Source organism: Narcine bancroftii, assembly GCF_036971445.1.
Source record: "Narcine bancroftii isolate sNarBan1 chromosome 12 unlocalized genomic scaffold, sNarBan1.hap1 SUPER_12_unloc_2, whole genome shotgun sequence".
NCBI lineage: Eukaryota > Metazoa > Chordata > Chondrichthyes > Torpediniformes > Narcinidae > Narcine > Narcine bancroftii.
In genome coordinates this window covers 3,672,087-3,693,941 of record NW_027211808.1, presented here as the reverse complement: position 1 = coordinate 3,693,941, position 21,855 = coordinate 3,672,087, and the positions used below count along the sequence as shown (strand labels likewise).

General features: G+C 38.5%; 1 protein-coding gene across 7 annotated transcripts in view; it reads right to left on the bottom strand.

The window, feature by feature from the left end:
- Nucleotides 1-21,855, bottom strand: part of LOC138750126 (rho GTPase-activating protein 23-like) — a 397,500-nt gene that overhangs the window by 44,118 nt on the left and 331,527 nt on the right. For all 7 annotated transcript variants that reach the window (XM_069912263.1, XM_069912261.1, XM_069912262.1 and 4 more), the window contains 9 exons: nt 17,667-17,966; nt 16,712-16,764; nt 13,755-13,849; nt 6,509-6,633; nt 6,011-6,166; nt 5,590-5,668; nt 3,805-3,878; nt 2,980-3,069; nt 544-669 (listed from right to left, as the gene is read on the bottom strand). In XM_069912263.1, coding sequence (XP_069768364.1) covers nt 544-669; nt 2,980-3,069; nt 3,805-3,878; nt 5,590-5,668; nt 6,011-6,166; nt 6,509-6,633; nt 13,755-13,849; nt 16,712-16,764; nt 17,667-17,966 — 1,098 coding nt within the window. The remainder of the gene's footprint in view (nt 1-543; nt 670-2,979; nt 3,070-3,804; nt 3,879-5,589; nt 5,669-6,010; nt 6,167-6,508; nt 6,634-13,754; nt 13,850-16,711; nt 16,765-17,666; nt 17,967-21,855) is intronic.

Below are 21,855 nucleotides of genomic sequence, written 5' to 3'. Positions count from 1 at the left end.
CTCTGTAGCCAAGTCCATCACAACTTTACGGGCAGATCATTAGTTCCTTGGGATTTTGAGCTTGCACTCTCATCAACCTCAATTTTTTTAAGCTAATACCATTTGCTTTCATTACTACATTATGGCAAGATCTTTGGTTCTCTGATAAACCTTGCTCTCAATTAAAGTGAACTCTGCACAGATAAATTTGGAATAAATATTATTTAGAAAACCAAATTGGGTAAAGTTTTGAGGCAAATAATGATGTGAATTTATTACAAACAATTAGGATAGATATCAAAAATGTGAAAACAAACGATAAAAACAGGATTTAAATCTTTTGTCGATCAGATTCACAATAGCCAAAATCTTGATCTAAATGGCCCTGTAGCATCCAACATAAGACTACATCATGAGCATTCGCACTGGCACGGTATCAGTAGATTGGCAGTTAATTACTGGGATAAAGTTCTAGTGTGAATGTTACTCCATTATGGAATTCTGTCTTTCACTTCACAATAAATCATTCATTTAATCAATCATAAGGAGAAAGTTTGAACGTACATGTTGTATTAAGGTTTCAATTATTTTATACCGATCTTGCATATGTGTCACCATGTCAATCATTTTGTCCTCTGACGTTCTGACAAGTGTTGGACCAAACACCAGGGCCAAATTCCGAGGCTCCATCTGAGAGAGAGAAAACAAAATCAACGTCAGACTGGAGAACAAATTCATATTCATATTTGGAGGAATATGGGTAAATTCAGTTACAAATTTAAAATGATAATTACATAATTTATTGAAGATATCTTTTGAGAAGATATCCAAAAGAACTTACATTACAAAAAACTCCTCCTTCCTGGACCAATATGTGATACTGAGCATGTGAGTAAATAACACCACAGGGGACAGGTTTATTGAATACAAAATGAATTGACACTGGAAGAGACTATTCCATCTAATATGCCTGTGTCAGCACTTTAAAGTATCATCCAAAGAGTCCATTTTGTGATATGTTACATATCTTTGGCTTGACTTCGCGGACGAAGATTTATGGAGGGGGTAAGAAGTCCACGTCAGCTGCAGGCTCGTTTGTGGCTGACAAGTCCGATGCGGGACAGGCAGACACGATTGCAGCGGTTGCAAGGGAAAATTGGTTGGTTGGGGTTGGGTGTTGGGTTTTTCCTCCTTTGCCTTTTGTCAGTGAGGTGGGCTCTGCGGTCTTCTTCAAAGGAGGTTGCTGCCCGCCAAACTGTGAGGCGCCAAGATGCACGGTTTGAGGCGTTATCAGCCCACTGGCGGTGGTCAATGTGACAGGCACCAAGAGATTTCTTTAGGCAGTCCTTGTACCTTTTCTTTGGTGCACCTCTGTCACGGTGGCCAGTGGAGAGCTCGCCATATAACACGATCTTGGGAAGGCGATGGTCCTCCATTCTGGAGACGTGACCCATCCAGCGCAGCTGGATCTTCAGCAGCGTGGACTCGATGCTGTCGACCTCTGCCATCTCGAGTACTTCGACGTTAGGGGTGTAAGCGCTCCAATGGATTTTGAGGATGGAGCGGAGACAACGCTGGTGGAAGCGTTCTAGGAGCCGTAGGTGGTGCCGGTAGAGGACCCATGATTCGGAGCCGAACAGGAGAGTGGGTATGACAACGGCTCTGTATACGCTTATCTTTGTGAGGTTTTTCAGTTGGTTGTTTTTCCAGACTCTTTTGTGTAGTCTTCCAAAGGCGCTATTTGCCTTGGCGAGTCTGTTGTCTATCTCATTGTCGATCCTTGCATCTGATGAAATGGTGCAGCCGAGAGAGGTAAACTGGTTGACCGTTTTGAGTTTTGTGTGCCCGATGGAGATGTGGGGGGGCTGGTAGTCATGGTGGGGAGCTGGCTGATGGAGGACCTCAGTTTTCTTCAGGCTGACTTCCAGGCCAAACATTTTGGCAGTTTCCGCAAAGCTGCCAAAGTTCTCGCACCAACCCTCTTTTCAATCTTCTTCAGCATGATGCTGAACCAAGCCATGAAAGACCCCAACAATGAAGACGCTGTTTACATCCGGTACCGCACGGATGGCAGTCTCTTCAATCTGAGGCGCCTGCAAGTTCACACCAAGACACAAGAGAAACTTGTCCGTGAACTACTCTTTGCAGACGATTCCGCTTTAGTTGCCCATTCAGAGCCAGCTCTTCAGCGCTTGACGTCCTGCTATGTTACATATAGTCATAGAATATTATCCTTTTCCCACCCAGGGCCAAACTAGTCTCCCACGATAGTCCAATTGATTACTGCATGAGAAACAATGTCAAACCATGCACATCAGACAAGGAAAGTACACCTATCACATTAGGAGGACTCTTATTGATCAATTCCCAAAGGATCATGAGACATCTCAGAAATTATTGTTGTTGTATTTGTGCAGGAAATAAAAATATTCAATTGCATGTTTCTGAATGAATGAGATTATGCCAATTTCTCCGAACATAGTCTGGGTTGAAGAATTAGGACTAAGTTGATACAGCTCTATTTCCAATTTATGTTCTCATATATTACTTTTAAACTATAGAGGTGTGGTATTATGAAATTGTGTTTTCTATACTCAGCAGATTTATCTCACAAATTGACCAAAGCATCCCTGGGATGTTAATGAACTGGATACCTCTCCCAATGCACACAGTTCAAAATTCTGCCCATTTTTAACTCTCAACCTCCATTCTCCTACTCTCTGCTTTTCAGTGGTGCAACTTTATCTTCCTCACAGCTTCCTTAAAGTCTTGACCAGATTCTGGAGCTCTCATAACAAAACCTTTGCTATTTATTCTTTCTCTTTTTCAAAGCAAATATACACTTTCAACCAGCTTGCTTCCTACATTGCTTTGAAATGCAAACTGCAGTGTAGTCGATTTAATAATTTTATGTGGGAAAAACTGTAGAGAGAACAATATTATTTTTAGTAGTTTGGTAACTGCCATAGAGGTAATATTATAGTTTAAAAAAGAGTGCACCTTGTTCTTTTCAGAGTGGTCTGCCACAGTCTTCAGATGACCCATGAGAAACTTCAGTGTTTCAAAATAATATTCTGGTAAATTCCAAAGCTGAAATGATACAAGATATATTCATATCAATGCTCATTTATTGTAAGTTTTAATGTTACAGAAATAACATATAATTGTTAAAATTCTACAGCTTCAGTCTAATCTTTTATAAAATCATAACCTGATAGATTTAGGGGCTTTTGTGAATGATTTTTTATCAAACTATGGGATTTTTTTTTGCATTTTTGGATATACTTTAATCTCTTAGATATTGAAAGCACAAATTCAAAGCTTAGATGGAAACTAGTCAAAATGTTAAATCTTGTAAATAGTGAGGACAATTTTAATCCAGATCAGAACAACGAAGACTTGTGAAAATGAGAAAACACATGTTTACATGAATTTTTAAGAGGAGCAGGATGAATTCTTTTAGCTGTTTAAAAAAATACCAAATATACTTGGGATCAGAGAATTGTGAAAACAAAAAAGTGGCCATAAAGCTTCATATCTTACCAGAATTTTTTTTTTTAGCAATTAAGTCTGAATTCTGGAGAAAGTGAACAAGAGTTTCATAGAAAAAAGTTATATAGAGAGAGAGCAAATAAAATGGAATTTCCTCCTTACAGCAGAGGTTAGGATAAAATTTAAATGAGTGGGAAGGAACAAGTTTTTTAAAAAAATTCATTTGTAATCAATGTTGACAATATCAAATTCCCATGAACAAAGAATGCAGAAGGGAATATTTGAAATTAGAAAATATTCAGGTTATCAGGTATGTAATTTACTACAATTTACCAGTTTCTTAAATGTTTGAAGTCTTTTTGCTGCATCCTCCAGTCTATTGGCTTCAATGAAATCATTGTATTTATCTGAAAAGCACAGAAAACAAGACACAAGTGAGCAAGTGGTGGAGAGGAGCCAATTTTAATGAAACAGAGATTCTGGAGTTGGGAACTCTTATCAAATAGGATGCCAAGGTTGGTGACAGTCTTGTAAGCTTGAACAAATAGCTGGAATCTGTCCAAAATTACAGGCTGGGGAACAGATTTTGTGATGAGGGCCAAATGCAGTGGCATGTTCTACCTGAGGTCTAATTAAAGAACTAGTCTCGTTAAACAAACTCTTTGATTACACAGACGCAATAAATTGGAGGCAAGTTGGTTGTGATTTAGAATATTATCATTGTATGTGGACTTGGATTGGGAAATGAATGACACTGACAAGGTCAAGAAATTCCGGAGGACTCCAGAAACAGCAGTGAGGATATATGAAGAAAAACCAGTGCAGGAACTTATCTAAATGCTCAGGACTGAAATTAGTAAGGGAAGTCACATTCAGCTTGACAATGAAGAAAAGGCATTTAAGTCAAGGCTGGGTAGATTTTTAGTAGGAAAATTAAGGGATATGGAGCAAAGGCAGGTAGGTAGAGATGAGCCTATCATCAGATCAGCCATGATCTCATTGAATGCCAAAATAGGTGTGATGGGCTGAATGGCCTACTCCTGCTCATATTTACATTCATTAGAGGATGATGGTGTTGGGGAGCAATAGAGCAGAAGATGTCAATTTTTAGCCTTGCCCATTGTTATTTTTGCTCTGTCAGAAATGGAAAGATTCAACTGTGGGGATGCAGGAAAAGCAAGAATGAATATAATACACAACAACATGTTCTAGAAACTTGCATAGAAGTCAGACTCGTGTTGTCTACAAGAGCCTGCATGCCTGACATCAGACTTCTAAAGTAGGCACTCTGCATTTGGGACTTGTTAAAGGGGACTGAATGAAGCTTACCTTATGATACTAAAATACAAGGAAAAGCAAATTATGGAGAGGAAGCGGAGAGTCTGCAGTAGATACCTATTGGTTGTGAGTGGGTAAAGGTCTGCCAGATGGAGTACAATGTTGGTAAATGTGAGGTCATCCACTTTCCTAGCGAGCAGTGAATCTGAGGAGTTCTCTGCCCAAACAACAGTAAAGACTGACTTATTATAAATATTTAAGATCAGTTCAATTTTATCCAAAGTAGGAAAACTAATGGTCATGGGGAAACAACAGATAAGATGAGTCCAGATAAGCAAAGAAATGGCAGCAGAAACTCATCAGGCTACATGATCAACTTCTGTTCCTATTTCTTATGCTCCCACATTGGTCTCATCAACCCATGTAAACCTGAGTGGAAGCAGTTATCATCAATCTGTAGGGATGGTAAAGAAATGGGGAAAGAGAAAGTCACAAGAGTTTCCTCAGTAACAGCAAAAGGAGCCTTTTTAGTTAATTAAATATGATCTTAATGCACAAATGAGATACTTCATCTAATTCTGCTTACCCAGCTCCAAGTCATCCTTTGTACGAAGCATTTTGACACTGCATAGATTTGCAAAGGGCAGCAGTAATTCTACAAGTCGATCACACTTTTATCTGTCATCATTTTTACCACACTTCTATACAGAAGCTCATGATTTCCATCAATGAAGATTTTACACAATTGTTTCAATATAATGTCTTACAAAATGTCACCAAATGTAATACAACTCACATTTCCACACCGTATCCAACTAATCACCAAGACATTTAACTCACCATCTGTGAAGAGGGGCTGAGGAAGCTTTCGGAAGAATAGTTTAAGCAAGCTGCTGATCACATTCAGGTCCTGCCATTTCTGCAAAGACAATATTATCTAACATAAGTAGCCATTATGTGCTATCTTGGAAGATATCACCTCAATAACATGGCTACAGTTAACCACTATTGAAAAACCATGAATTGCATAGCAGAGTCAAGACAAGAAACTCTCATGACACACTGAATGAAAACCAATGTTTCTTACAAGCCATTAATTAAAAAGGCCCCACATTTTGTTCATCTTGACTAAAAACTACTGCTGGAGACTAATAATGAGCTGCCCAAATAAATTAAAAATTTTCAGCAACCTTATTGCTAAACAAATCTTTCATACAATTTCAAAGAAGAAAATGGGGAGGTAATAGGTTTGGAGGCTTACTTCATCGGAGGTATTTAGATCAGTCATTCCCTTATTCAGTTGCTCCTGTAGGCTGGAGACCATGGCATTGTTCCCTGGTACCCTATAGATCCCTGTGTACTCCAAACCTTTCTCTTCCACCAGTTTACAGCAGATCTCCAGTATCAACGGAATAAACTGAGAAAACAAATGAACACTTATCAATATCTGATCAATATATAGTATTCCAATTTTTAACCTTAAATAGATGTATAAAACAGATGAAACTTTTGTTCAGCGGAAGATAGCAAAACATAAGATGTATTTATAACTTCTAATGTAGCATTTTTCAGGATCTTTGTAATATATGTTAACCATAAGGATAGGTCAGAGGAAGATTTCAGGAGTGTCTAAAAGGGGATGGATGGGGAGGGGATTGTATTTGACTAAAATTTAAATGAAAGGCAGTTGTGGGTATAATGGTATTAGGCTACATGCACGAACATTTACATTCTAGTAAAGGCCAGCATACACCTATACCTTGTTATTTATACCAGGCTGACATTCCTCCAGTCGAACACCAAAAGCTGTTCCAGAAACTGCTTTTTTAGTCTTCTTCATTATGTTCAGCCAAGAGCTCTTGTCCTTAGGAGGGCTACTTTCATCTGGAAAAAGGAATAGACATTTTTTTTAATGCATTCATTTTTGACTATGTCACAGACAAAGCCAGCATTTATTGGCCATTCCTAAAGGTCTTTGAACAGGTGGTGGTAAATCACAGTTGAATCAGATGGGGGTTGGGGTTACCTAAAATTAGAAAAATCAATGTTCATGCCATCTGATTCCACTGTCAGCATCTCTTCTTTACCTTGACGCTATTTTTTCTCTCTTAACTTTTATTTCCCCAACCTCCTCAATCTCTCTCTCTATCTCCCACGCCACCTGTCCTATTCTCTCACCTCTGTCATCCCCGGATACTTATCCCCTTTATATATAAAATTTCTCCTGTTCTATTCTAGTCTAGATAAAAAGTTCAGACCTGAAACGTTAATTGAACATTTCTGTCCAGGAATGCTGTCTTGAGCAATTCCTTGTCTATACATTTTCTTGCCCATCTGAAAATCATTGTAAATAAAGAATTTCCACATTTATATTTTTTTTATTTTTCATACTATGAACCATATTAACCAAAATACACACCTTATATTACTTAGAAGAAAGACCTCTGGATTTTTTGGTATGTTGCTTATTGTGATTTTATTTAATACCTGATTTAGATCTTCCCAAAAACTTTTCCACTTTCTCACGTGCCCAAATTGCATGTACTGTTGTTCCTGTTTCCTTCTTACAGCGAAAACATCTATCTGATACTGTTGAGTCCTATTTATTTAACTTTTGGGGCCTGATATATAGCCTGTGTAACCATTTATATTGTATCATGCGTAACCTCATGTTTATTGTATTTCTCATAGTACCGGAGCATAGCTTTTCCCATATTTCATTTTTTATCTTTATGTTTAGATCTTGTTCCCACTTTTGTTTGGGTTTACAGCTTATCTCGTCATTCTCTTTCTCTTGCAGCTTGATGTACATGTTTGTTATAAATCTTTTAATTATCATTGTGTCTGTAATCACATATTCAAAGCTGCTTCCTTCTGGTAATCTCCGTCTACTTCCCAATTTGTCCTTTAAGTAGGTTTTCATTTGGTGGTATGCAAACATTGTACTGTGAGTTATTCCATATTTGTACTTCATTTGTTCAAATGATAATAAATTATTTCCCAAAAAACAATTTTCTATTCTTTTGATCCCTTTTCTCTCCCATTCTCTAAAGGAAAGGTTATCTATTGTGAAAGGGATTAGTTGATTTTGCATCAATAATAATTTTGGTAGTTGGTAATTTGTTTCTTTCCTTTCTATGTGAATCTTCTTCCAAATGATAAGCAGATGGTGCAGTACTGGTGAACTTCTATATTGCACCAGTTTTTCATCCCACTTATAAATTATATGTTCTGGTACCTTCTCCCCTATCTTATCTAGCTCTAACCTGGTCAAATCTGGTTTTTCCCTTGTTTGATAAAAATCTGATAGATATCTTAATTGTGCTGCTCTATAATAATTATGAAGTAGTTGTAAGCCCCCTTGATAGTACAATTCTGTTAATTTATCTAGCACTATCCTCAGTTCCCCCCCCCCCCTTTCCATAAGAATTTCCTTATTATTTTCTTTAGTTCATTGGAGAATTTCTCTGTTAAGGGAATTGGTAATGATTGAAATAGGTATTGTACCCTTGGGAAGATATTCATTTTAATGCAATTTACCCTTCCTAAGAGTGGTAAATCTTTCCAATGTTCTAAGTCATCTTGTAATTTCATTAATGGCTGATAATTTAATTTATATAGATGGCCTAGATTCTTTGGCTTGGCTTCGCAGACGAAGATTTATGGAGGGGGTAAAAAGTCCACGTCAGCTGCAGGCTCGTTTGTGGCTGACAAGTCCGATGCGGGACAGGCAGACACGATTGCAGCGGTTGCAGGGGAAAATTGGTTGGTTGGGGTGGGTGTTGGGTTTTTCCTCCTTTGCCTTTTGTCAGTGAGGTGGGCTCTGCGGTATTCTTCAAAGGAGGTTGCTGCCCGCCAAACTGTGAGGCGCCAAGATGCACGGTTTGAGGCGTTATCAGCCCACTGGCGGTGGTCAATGTGGCAGGCACCAAGAGATTTCTTTAGGCAGTCCTTGTACCTTTTCTTTGGTGCACCTCTGTCACGGTGGCCAGTGGAGAGCTCGCCATATAACACGATCTTGGGAAGGCGATGGTCCTCCATTCTGGAGACGTGACCCATCCAGCGCAGCTGGATCTTCAGCAGCGTGGACTCGATGCTGTCGACCTCTGCCATCTCGAGTACTTCGACGTTAGGGATGTAAGCGTTCCAATGGATGTTGAGGATGGAGCGGAGACAACGCTGGTGGAAGCGTTCTAGGAGCCGTAGGTGGTGCCAGTAGAGGACCCATGATTCGGAGCCGAACAGGAGTGTGGGTATGACAACGGCTTTGTATACGCTTATCTTTGTGAGGTTTTTCAGTTGGTTGTTTTTCCAGACTCTTTTGTGTAGTCTTCCAAAGGCGCTATTTGCCTTGGCGAGTCTGTTGTCTATCTCATTGTCGATCCTTGCATCTGATGAAATGGTGCAGCCAAGATAGGTAAACTGGTTGACCGTTTTGAGTTTTGTGTGCCCGATGGAGATGTGGGGGGGCTGGTAATCATGGTGGGGAGCTGGCTGATGGAGGACCTCAGTTTTCTTCAGGCTGACTTCCAGGCCAAACACTTTGGCAGTTTCCGCAAAGCAGGACGTCAAGCGCTGAAGAGCTGGCTCTGAATGGGCAACTAAAGCGGCATCGTCTGCAAAGAGTAGTTCACGGACAAGATTCTCTTGTGTCTTGGTGTGAGCTTGCAGGCGCCTCAGATTGAAGAGACTGCCATCCGTGCGGTACCGGATGTAAACAGCGTCTTCATTGTTGGGGTCTTTCATGGCTTGGTTCAGCATCATGCTGAAGAAGATTGAAAAGAGGGTTGGTGCCAGAACACAGCCTTGCTTCACGCCATTGTTAATGGAGAAGGGTTCAGAGAGCTCATTGCTGTATCTGACCCGACCTTGTTGGTTTTCGTGCAGTGGGATAATCATGTTGAGGAACTTTGGGGGACATCCGATGCGCTCTAGTATTTGCCAAAGCCCTTTCCTGCTCACGGTGTCGAAGTCTTTGGTGAGGTCAACAAAGGTGATGTAGAGTCCTTTGTTTTGTTCTCTGCATTTTTCTTGGAGCTGTCTGAGGGCAAAGACCATGTCAGTAGTTCCTCTATTTGCGCGAAAGCCGCACTGTGATTCTGGGAGAATATTCTCGGCGACACTAGGTATTATTCTATTTAGTAGAATCCTAGCGAAGATTTTGCCTGCAATGGAGAGCAACGTGATTCCCCTGTAGTTTGAGCAGTCTGATTTCTCGCCTTTGTTTTTGTACAGGGTGATGATGGTGGCATCACGAAGATCCTGAGGCAGTTTACCTTGGTCCCAACAAAGCTTGAAAAACTCATGCAGTTTGGCATGCAGAGTTTTGCCGCCAGCCTTCCAGACATCTGGGGGGATTCCATCCATACCAGCTGCTTTGCCACTTTTCAGTTGTTCGATTGCCTTATATGTCTCATCCCGGGTGGGAACCTCATCCAGCTCTAGCCTTAGGGGCTGTTGAGGGAGCTGGAGCAGGGCAGAATCTTGGACTGAGCAGTTGGCACTGAAAAGAGATTGGAAGTGTTCTGACCATCGGTTGAGGATGGAGATCTTGTCGCTGAGGAGGACTTTGCCGTCTGAGCTGCGCAGCGGGCTTTGGACTTGGGGTGAGGGGCCGTACACAGCCTTTAGAGCCTCGTAGAAACCCCTGAAGTCGCCAATGTCCGCGCTGAGCTGGGTTCGTTTGGCGAGGCTAGTCCACCACTCATTTTGGATCTCCCGGAGTTTGCGCTGAAGATGGCTGCATGCGCGACGGAAGGCTTGTTTCTTCTCTGGACAGGACGGCTTTGCCAGCTCGCTTCTTTGCCAGCAGCTCCTGGATTTCCTGGCTGTTTTCGTCAAACCAGTCCTTGTTTTTCCTGGAGGAGAAGCCCAGTACCTCTTCAGTGGATTGCAGTATGGTAGTCTTCAACTGATCCCAGAGGGTTTCAGGGGACGGGTCCGTGAGGCGGGTTGCAACGTCGAGCTTTGCTTTGAGGTTTGCCTGGAAGTTTCCTCTCGCTTCGTCTGACTGCAGTTTTCCAACATTGAACCTCTTTCTGGGGGCTTTATTGTTCCTGGGCTTTGGCTTGAAGTGAAGGTTGAGCTTGCAGCGAACCAGCCGGTGGTCAGTGTGGCATTCCGCGCTAGGCATGACCCTGGTGTGGAGAACATCTTGTTTGTCACTTTCTCGCACCAGGATGTAGTCCAGGAGGTGCCAGTGTTTGGATCGGGGATGCATCCAGGTGGTCTTCAGGCTGTCCCTCTGCTGAAAAAGGGTGTTTGGCCTAGATTATTATCTAGTCTAATAACTAGGTATCGGATAGCTTGTGTTTGCCATTAAAATGGTGATTTTTTCTTAAACTTTGTGAAATCTGCTTTATTCATTGGCATTGTTTCACTTTTATTTGCGTTGATCTTGTAACCCGATATTTCTCCATATTCCTTCAATTTCTAATGTAATTCTTTTATTGATAATTCAGGTTCTGTTAAGTATACTATGATGTCATCTGCAAATTGACTCATTTTATATTCCTTCTCTTTTATTTTTATCCCTTTTATTTTATTTTCTGTTCTTATCAGTTCTGCTAATGGTTCTATAGCTAAAGTGAACAGAAAGGGAGATAGTGGACATCCCTGCCTAGCTGACCTGCTTAATTTAAATTGGTTTGAAATATATCTATTTACTGTCACCTTTGCCAATGGTCCCTTTTATAATGCTTTAATCCAATTAATATATTTCTCTGGTAGGTTGAACCTCTGTAGTACTTTGAATAAATAATTCCATTCTACCCTGTCAAAGGCTTTCTCTGCAACTAAAGCAACCACCACTGTTGGCATCTTATCTCCTTGTACTGCATGGATTAAGTTAATGAACTTACAGATATTGTCCATTGTTTGTCTTTTCCTAATAAATCCAGTTTAATCTAGTTTTACTATTTTTGGAACACAGTCGGCCAATCTGTTTGCTAATAGTTTTGCTATTATCTTATAATCTGAGCTAAGTAGAGATATTGGTCTGTACAATGCTGGTGTTAGTGGATCTTTTCCTGTCTTTGGTATTACTGTAATTATTGCTGTTTTACATGAATCTGTCATGTTTTGTGTTTCTTCAGTCTGGTTCATTACGTCCAGGAGAGGAGGAATTAATAAGTCTTTAAATGTTTTATGGAATTCTATTGGGAGTCTGTCTTCTCCAGGTGTTTTATTGTTTGGTAGATTTTTTAATATATCCTGTATTTCCTCTATTTCAAATGCTTTTATCAATTTGTTTTTCTCCTCTTGCAATTTCAGTAGTTCAATTTTAGCTAAAAACTCATCTATTTTGTCTTCTTTCCCTTCATTCTCAGTTCGGTATAATTCCTTGTAGAATTCCTTGAAGTTTTCATGGATCTCTGTTGAGTTATACATAATTTGTTTGTCCTTTTTCCTTGACCGTTCTTTTAGTTTGTTCTGTTTTAAGCTGCCAAGATAGTATTTTGTGCATTTTTTATCCTAGCTCATAATACTTCTGCTTTGTCTTCATTATGTTCTTCTCCACCTTATAAGTTTGTAGTGTTTCATATTTTATTTTTTTGACTGCCAATTCTCTTTTTGTTGCATCTTTCCTTGTTGCTAGTTCTTTTTCTGTACTTACTATTTCCCTTTCCAGCTGTTCTATTTCCTGAATGTAGTCCTTCATCTTAGTTACATAACTTATTATCTGTCCTCTGATGAAGGCTTTCATTGCATCCCATAATATAAATTTATCTTTCACTGATTCCATATTTATTTCAAAGTACATTTTAATTTGGCATTCAATAAATTCTCTAAAATCCTGTCTTTTAAGTAGCATGGAGTTTAATCTCCATCTATATGTTCTTGATGGGATGTCCTCCAGCTCTATTGCTAATAACAGGGGTGAGTGATCCGATAACAATCTAGCTTTATATTCCATTTTCCTAACTCTCCCTTGGATATTGGCTGACAACAGGAACAGGTCAATCCTTGAGTATATTTTATGTCTACTCGAATAATATGAGTATTCCTTCTCCATTGGGTGTTGTCTCCTCCATATACCCAAAAGTTGCATCTCCTGCATTGATTTAACCATAAATTTGGCTACTTTGTTCTTTCTGCTAGTCCTTTGTCCAGTTTTATCCACCTTTGAATCCAAATTAAGGTTAAAGTCCCCTCCTATCAATATATTCCCTTGACATTTATATTTTCTTTAAGAAGAATATTTTGTCAGATATGTTTTTACAATTTCTGCTTCTTTGATCATTACTTTGGAGGAGATGATGATGCCAACCCATAATGAAGGAAGAGGCTAAAATACAACACCATTCTTCCAGTAGATAGTGCTCTCCCACTGCAATCTATTTGGAAGTACAACTGCTTTTGAAACAAGACTGCCCTTTGGTGCACTCATTAATTCCTGTTTGGAAGCATGCATCCTTACCAGTAGATCTTAACGTAAAGATATCGATCAATTCCAAATTTGTTTCAAAGCTTTTGCCGATGGAAATTTAACTCTACACACCCCTACTGATTGAAATATGCATCAATGTTTGATTTTTTCTTTAAACCTTAAAATTGTGGATCTCATCACTTTTTTAAATAAATATTTTGGGAACCAGGGCTTCAGTGGTTAAAGCAGCATTTAGATTTCATCTCTGACTGCCTCTATGCAACTGGTGATATATCATCCTCTTAAAGGGGCCAGGACAGACATGCAGGACATAAAGATGTGATCAGGGTTAAGTTAATGACAGAAGAGAAAGAGGAAGCCAGGTTTACTTAAGAAGATGAACATCTCTGATGTCCTGGAATAGAAGGGTTCATATTGGGAGCCAATACAGTGGGGACAGAGGAATAGAAAGCTATGAATAGAATCCTTACAGGGGACATGGTAGGAAGTGGTATAGACAAATTTGTAAAAGATATCTGCAGATAGTTTCTCCCCAGGAATGGAGACTGAGAGATGAGAAAGGGAAAAGAATTGCCAGATATAGATCCCCAGTTAATTTGAGGTCAGGGTGGTTTACCTTTGTTTGTATTTTCCTGTATGGGAGATTGTGGTTGTCGGATGACATGGTGATGCAATCCTTTTGGAGAAGAATTGGACTTATTATTTGCAGGGCTGTAACACAACAAGAGTACAATTTCAACTTAAAAAAAGCCAGACATAGTTTAATCATGCATGACTTTCACTGTCAGCCATATTCCATCACTTCTTCCTTCTCTGATCCAGTCTCAACTGCTAGGAAACTTTTTGTATTCCCGGATTATAATTTTCATATCTCTTGACTAGCTAAACTTGCTATAAATTTGAGATTATCCAAAATTATGTTTCCCAAGTCCTAGCTTTTTTATCCTGTTCACCCAACACCATTATTTTAAACCCTACAACGAAGCCTGGAGTCACAAAAGCTCAATGTCAGAATTATCTTCCTTGTTTTCAAATCCCTTCATGGCTTCAGTCCTTGCCATCTCTAGCTCTTCCAGTGATAAAAAACACTTATTTTACTCCTCTCCTTGAAAGAAGGAATCCATTGTTCTATGCATCATTACAGAAAGAATGTGGAAGCTATGGAGAGGGTGCAGAGGAGATTTACCAGGATGCTGCAGAGGATATTTACCAAAATGCTGCTTGGATTGGAAAACATGTCTTATGATGCAAGGTTGGGATAGCTGGGCTTTTTCTCATTGGAGTGGGTAAAGATGAGAGGTGACTTAATAGAGGTTTACAAAATTAATAAGAGGCACAAACAGGGTGGATAGCTAACATCTTTCTCCCAAGGCAAGTCTAGCAAACACCAGAGGAGAAGGTGAGGGGAGGAAGGTTTAGGGGAAGCTTTTTTTATTACTTTTTAGAGAGTAGTGGGCATCTGGAATGAATTGCCTAGGTGCTGGTGGACATTTAAAATCTCTTAGTCTGATACATGGATGGAAGAAAAATAGAAGGCGATGGTTGTGGATAGGGAAGGTTTAGTTTGTTGAGTAGGTTTATATAGGTCAAAGGACCTGTACTGTGTTGTAAAGTTCTATGTTCTGTTTTATGTCTGGGCTTCATGTAATTCAAACCTGAAACTATTTTAGTAAATCTTCTCTGCAGTCTTTCTAAGCCTTCATATCCTTGGTAAAATGTAGTGATTAAAATTGGTCAAACTATTCCAATTTTCATTTAACCAATGTTTCACAAAAGATTGTCAAACTTAAGTAATGTATGATTTTATTTATATCCTGGAAACTATGTGTTTTATTATGACTTTCTTGATTGAAAGGTTTTGACTTAATTAGAATGATACTGAAGAAGATGAGTTTAGCAGGGTAAAAAGGGATAAATTATCTCAGGTAGTGGATGATTCAATTACAGGTGCAATGGGTTAAAGGACAGTAGTTATGAAATGGGACACACACAGCAAGGGCACTGGAGCCTCCAGAGTTTTCCTAAGAGATTGGATAGGAACTTGAAGAAAAATAATTTACATAACAGTTGGAAAAAAGTAGTAGCTGTCTAAATATTTCTATGAAGAAGCAGCACAGATTTAATGAGCTAAATTCTACATCACAATTCCACGATTCAACCTGACAACCAGGTCCCCACTCCCTATGGCTAAACATTTCTGATCTCCTTTTACTCCATCAACTTCATATTGCTGCCAGGATTAAAATTTGGCAATTTTTCAAATGTCTGCTAGACTTCCCTCAGTTACCTAATCAATGTAAGATCAGCCAGCAGTTCTGTACATAGCACAAAATAAATTGTAATAATAAGAAAAATTAGTAACAGAGCCATCATGAATAGCACAGAAGGAGGCCCACGGAGTCTGCCCCAACATGCAACCACCAATTTACATAAATCCTACACGAATCCCCTTTTTATTCTCCTCTGATTCCACCATTCTATACACCAGGGGCAATGAACCTACCATTTTTGAGATGTGGGAGAAAATTGGAGCTCACAGAGGAATCCCACACAGACACAGTGAGAAAATGTAAACAGACAACATCCAAAGTCAGGATTGAGCTCGGGTCTCTGGCAGTGTGAGGCCTCAGATCCATGAATGCATCACCTTAGACTTCTGCCGTAAATGGTCTTGTCTGAATTTCAGAAGGACACTGGATCATACAACACCACTTTATGCCCAGGTTCATAAAAAAAGAGTGTGCCTGGTAGCCTACTGCACAGTATTTAATGGTTGTGACTCCCAAACCCCAAATAGAATCAATATTTGTAAGATGATAAAGGAAGGAAGGAAAAATACACTGGCACTGTACATTCATATAACCAAAAGCATCATGAAGTTATTTAAGCAGTCTTGGGAAAGATTCAGAGTATTCGCTTCCTAACATTTTGGCACTGCTACCAGCTCCAGTATCAACACTTGCATTGTAATACCTTATATAGCAGTATATAAGGTTTGCATACCAAAGGAAGTTCACCAATTTTTAAAAATAAATATTCATGTTTTTCCCACTTGGAATTTCTTTTTTTAAACAGCAAAGTTTTTCCATGAAATGAGTCACTCATTTCTCATGTCAATCCATGTGCCAACCAAAACAAGCAAGTTACAAGAGAAAAAAGATTGAATTTGGACAAACACATAATAAATACATCTCTCAGCCAAAAATCTTCACTTTTTAAAAAAAAAGTGCTTTTCAAACTCAATTGTTTTTTTTTAATTAAAATTTAATTAAAAAAAAACAACTTTATATTGATCAGCACAGCATGAAACCCCTGCATTGATCATAAATTAACAGACAAGGAAAGCCATCTGGTTTAACATTGATACACAAAAGTGCCGTTCACATCCATGGAGACAAATAACACTTCAAAATATCCTCAGCGAATATGAAGAGTTCAGTCAACCAGAGTTTGTATCAAAGATCAACATCTTTTTCATTCTGTACTGTCAACTCTATCTCACGGCAACTGATCATGTACATCACAAATAAAACATAATTTAAAAATAATCCAATATCTGATTAGTTTAATTACCTCTGGTTCCTGTATTCCTTTAATTTGACTTCTATCAATCTGGCACTCGTGTCCTAATAATTAAAAAGACCATATTTTAGATACTACACTATATTCAACAAAACTTCTCATGTACACACTAACCACCAAGAGGGCAGGAATTTATGAAAGGAAAATCATGTTTGATGCTCTATTCTTTTTTGAGGATTTTATTGACCAGAATAGAAGAAAAAACAACAGTGGGAGTGCCACATTGGACATCTGGGAGGCTTCCAATAAAAGTGATGAACAATGTCTGAGTATATGAAATTAGTGTCAATGTACTGGCATGAACTGAGAGCTGGTTAACATGAAAATAAAAGGGCCTCCTTGGGATGTTAGTTGCCGGCTGAAAAAGGGTACCATCAGTTGCATTTTAAATTAATGCATTAAAACACATCTGCCATTATTTTGCTAGGACATACTAATGTATCTAGTTTATAAAGTACCCAGCCAACATCTGCATCTTCTACAGAGCACAACAGACTTTTATCAGATTAAATGCAAGATTTGTCCTCAGTAAAAGAAATCCATTGCATTGCTACGGCAATGAATCATAAAACAAGTTTACTCCTTACTCCAAAACTAATCCAATAATTGAAGTGGAAAGGTCAAAACTGTACCTATGTGACATTTCACAGAATCTGTTTTTATTCTTTTACAGTTGGAACTGAAGGAGTATCAAAATAATCAATGCTATCTTGCACACAAAATAACTGTAACTGCTATATACTGGTCTATGTTACCTTTATATGATATTTTCAAACCAGACAGTGAACTACGATTTCAACTGTCAAAGCTGTTCATCAGCAGCTTAACTTAAATATTAGGGGTCTGAAACACTGACGTTTCTCCCTTTGCAAATGTTATCTGACTTTGTGAGCATTTTAAGTAATCTTCTACCTCATTTCAATTTTAAAAATGATATTGTACTTACCTCTCCCTCTGTTTTGCTGTTCTCTTGAATAATCTTAATCCAGTTCAACATATCATCTCTATCCTCAGCCTGAAAGAGGTAGTCACAGAAATCCGAAGTAGTCAATCTGAAGACATTTTTCCTTTTAGTCTCACTGTACGAAATATCAATCAAACAGGCTTTAACACAAATGGGCTGTTCATCCTCAGCTGGAGAAGAAACATAGGTCACTGCGTCCCTTTTGTCCTTGTGGAGATATAGAGAATGTGATCGCAAGAGGGCATACACCCTTTTCCAAGAACGAATGCTGCTCACAACCCTCTGTATAAAGATACAAAACAGTATTTTAAACAAGAATTAAATGCAACATCAACTAAATATCTGTTAATTTCATTTTTTTTTAAAAAAAGCATTCTCCATGTACAAGCAAACAGTAGGCCTAGAGAAATAAATTTCCCCAAAAATTTGAAAGCTCTGATCTTGATGGAAATAATTAAATGAGCAAATCAATTAATAAGAGCATCAGCCATCCACCAAAAGTAGAAGCAAATGAATAATTCATCACAAGTTAAAAGTAAACAACTGGAGAAGAAATTCAGAAGACATTCAGCACCTATTTTCTGAGTGGATACCTATTTTATGAACTGAGTTTAGGTCAGTGGGACAAGGCAGCATAATAATTTGGCACAGACTAGAAGGACTGAAAGGTTTTTTCCCCATGTGTTATGTTCTATGGATACAACTGCTGAAAACACATGATCATCACAAATTAAAAGAATAGTGATCTGGTCATTTTTCTTATACAGAAAATGCTTTTAACTTTCTTCACTAAAGGAGGTTTAGATCTCTTATTGCAAATATGTTAATTTGAAGCTCTTTTTACACTTGCATCCCCCTAAATCAGCCATTCAGTGACCTGGGATAGGAATGGCATTTTTGCTGATCACACTTGACCACTTTTAACTGGGACATTGCACATGTTCATACTTGCAAGAAGCCATCTCCAGGGTTAGGTCTGTTCTACCTTCTACCGGTGACATCATGATGCATCCAGTGACAGTGAACTTGCCCTAAATCCTGATCAATGTATTATTATCTTATATTTGAACAAAATTAATCATGCTTAATTATAACATAATTAAGCTTTATATACAGCACAGTATGAGCCCTTCAGCCCCTGTTGTTGTTGTGCCAACCTATATAAACCTTTAAAAGGGACCCTGGGAAAGTGTTAGCAATAAATAGCAATAACGGACAACTTTTGGAGCCCTATCATCCACAATTTATAAATATCATGGGAAAAAACAATGGTGGATCTGCCCTACTAGAAAGCTGTGCAACAGAGAAAGAGTTTATGCATGGCTTCATGCATATAGCAGTCATGGAGAGGTTGTTCTGCTGCTTGGCATTCTGGATAGTTAGATCTGCCATCACTTTTTCCCATGATCTTTATAAATTGTGCAATATAGCAATACAAGCTTTTCCACACTATTTAAAAATTGTCCGCTATTACTATTTATTTCCTCTCTCTCTCTCTCCCTCTCTGCAACTTTCCCATGGCAAAGTTTATACCTTCATTTTAATCTTTTCTTCCTTTATGTTCCTTCACTCACGTGAAAACTTGGATCATTTCTGTCCTAGAAGGCATTTGCTCATTCTACACTAGCCTGATTGCAACGCTGGCATCTGCTGACACCAGGGATTGCACTAGGGCCTATTGGCCAGTAATTCCTGGGACCATTCGCAAGTGTGAAAGGGGCTTGAGACATAGAACCAGAAAAGCATGGAACGTTGTAGTACAGAAAGCAAGCTCTTCAGCCCTTCTAATCTATGCCGAATTATTATTGCACTTAGTCCCACTAACCTGCACCTGGACACATCCTCCATACCTCTCCTATCCATGTATCTGTCCAAATTTTTCTTAAATGTTAAAATAGAGCTTGCATTTGCCACATTAGCTGACAGCTCATTCCATTCTCCCACCACACTCTGTGTAAAGAAATTCCCCCTAATGTTCCCCATAAACCTATCTTCTTTCATCCTTATCCTCCAGTATCTCACCTAACCTCAGAAAACAAAGCCTACTTACATTTACTCAATCTATACCCATCATAATTTTGCATACTTTTATCAAATCTCCTTTCATTCTTCTACACTCTGGCGAATAAAGTCCTAACCTGTTTAACCCTTTCCTGTAACTATGTTTCTCAAGTTCTGGCAACATCCCAGTAAATCTTCTCTGTACTCTTAAAATTTTATTGATATCTTTCCTGTAGTTAGGTTACAAAAACTGCACATAATACTTTAAATTTCATACAATTATAGTAGCCAAAACAACATTCAGAATACTTCAGGAAAATGCAGTGCCAGTACTTAAATGAAGAAAACATCTCAGTGATTGTAGCATATGAATTGTATACACAGTAGTATTTCTGCCCATCCTGGTTGTCATCATCATCGTCACTTTCTGGGTCACCTTCTATATGGCGAATAGTGCCTTTCTTTCCAGGATACTTTCCTTTCCCCCAAGCTTTGCCCTTAGAAGCTGTACTCTTCCCATTCTGGTTTGCATTCGACTTGCTTTTGCACTTCTTTGCAAAGTGGTCCTTACCTCCACACTTTCTACAAACTTTGACTTTTGCTGGGCAGCATGGGTCTTTTCCAAAATGACCTCTTTTTCCACATCTGTAACACTCCAAGTCATGTGTCGGCATATTTCTTGGCTGGCTATGGCTATGCGAGAGCCTATTTACTTGTTGACCAACTTTGTCTTTACTGGGCTGGCTTGAGTTGTCTTTCAGTTTCATGGTATGAAATTGCCCCTCAACAGCCTCCTTTGAAGAAGACTGCAGAGCCCACCTCACTGACAAAAGGCAAAGGAGGAAAATCCCAACACCCAACCCCAATCAACCAATTCTCCCCTGCAACCACTGCAACCGTGTCTGCCTGTCCTGCATCGGACTTGTCAGCACAAACAAGCCTGCAGCTGACGCGGACATTACCCCTCCATAAATCTTCGTCCGCGAAGCCAAGCCAAAGAAGAAGAAGAAGTATTCTGCTATAGACACTGAGCTATTTGTCATTATGAAAGTGCTTGAATGTACAAAAGCGCAGGAAAAAAAATTATCTTGCATAACTGGGATTTATCAAAACAGGAATTACTGGAAGTAAACATAAGGGAAAATAGATATTTTTGACAGGATGGGAGTGAAGGACCTCTGCTAGATATTTAAGAAGAGTTACTACCCCAAAATCTTCATTTTTAAAAAATACTCTCTTATTGTAATAGTCAGTATTTTATGATTTATTGAATTATTTGGTTTTTAACAAGAATAACCATAGAATTCCATTCAGACTTAATGCTCTGGAGACCAAAAAAAGGTATTTATTCATTTGTTACATTGCATAATGTTCAGATACTGGTCGTTTTTCAGCTTGAATAGTTTCTATTTGACAGAGCAAATTACTATGGTTACAAGAACCTGTATTTAAATTACAAGAATTCCATTAATCAAATATATGTGCATTTTTACAGTAATAACAGAGCAAAAGATGTTCAGTTATTGACTTTTGGAATTAACATGCTTTAGCTCTTTAAAAAATTGTAACCATCAATTTCTCACACAATTAATTGCAGGCATTTGTTCTCCTGAGATTTCCTGTGTGCTTGATTAATGAAGTATGTATGATAGATTATTAATTGACACCATTAACTGACAACATTGACACCAGATTTTTAACGGATGTACTTAATTTCAATGATGTTGCAGGATAGTTTCACTAATAAAAGTAGTTGCAGCTTATCAAAGAACATTTTAAAGCAATAAATTTTATACAGGCTCAGGAAACTCTGCTTGGTGTTGTCTGCTTCTAATATGATATATTTAAACATTAAGATATTCTCATGCTGTATTTACATCTACATTTTAGGGTTTTGATGATAGAAAAGAAGCCTAATACAGGCTTGGAGCTAGTAGATATTCTTATACTACCTCATGGTTATGCGAAATAGCCAGAGTAGCATATCAAACCACTTTGATAATTTAGTATTGAATTAGCTCACATTATGCATTCCCAGAGCATATTGCTCATTAATTATTCAACATTCACTTCAAATCTGGACCATACAGTACATCATACAAAGTAAATCAATTACCTTAGTTCTAGTTTTCAGCAAAATTGAAAAAAATCACTGCAGTTTGTTGAATTT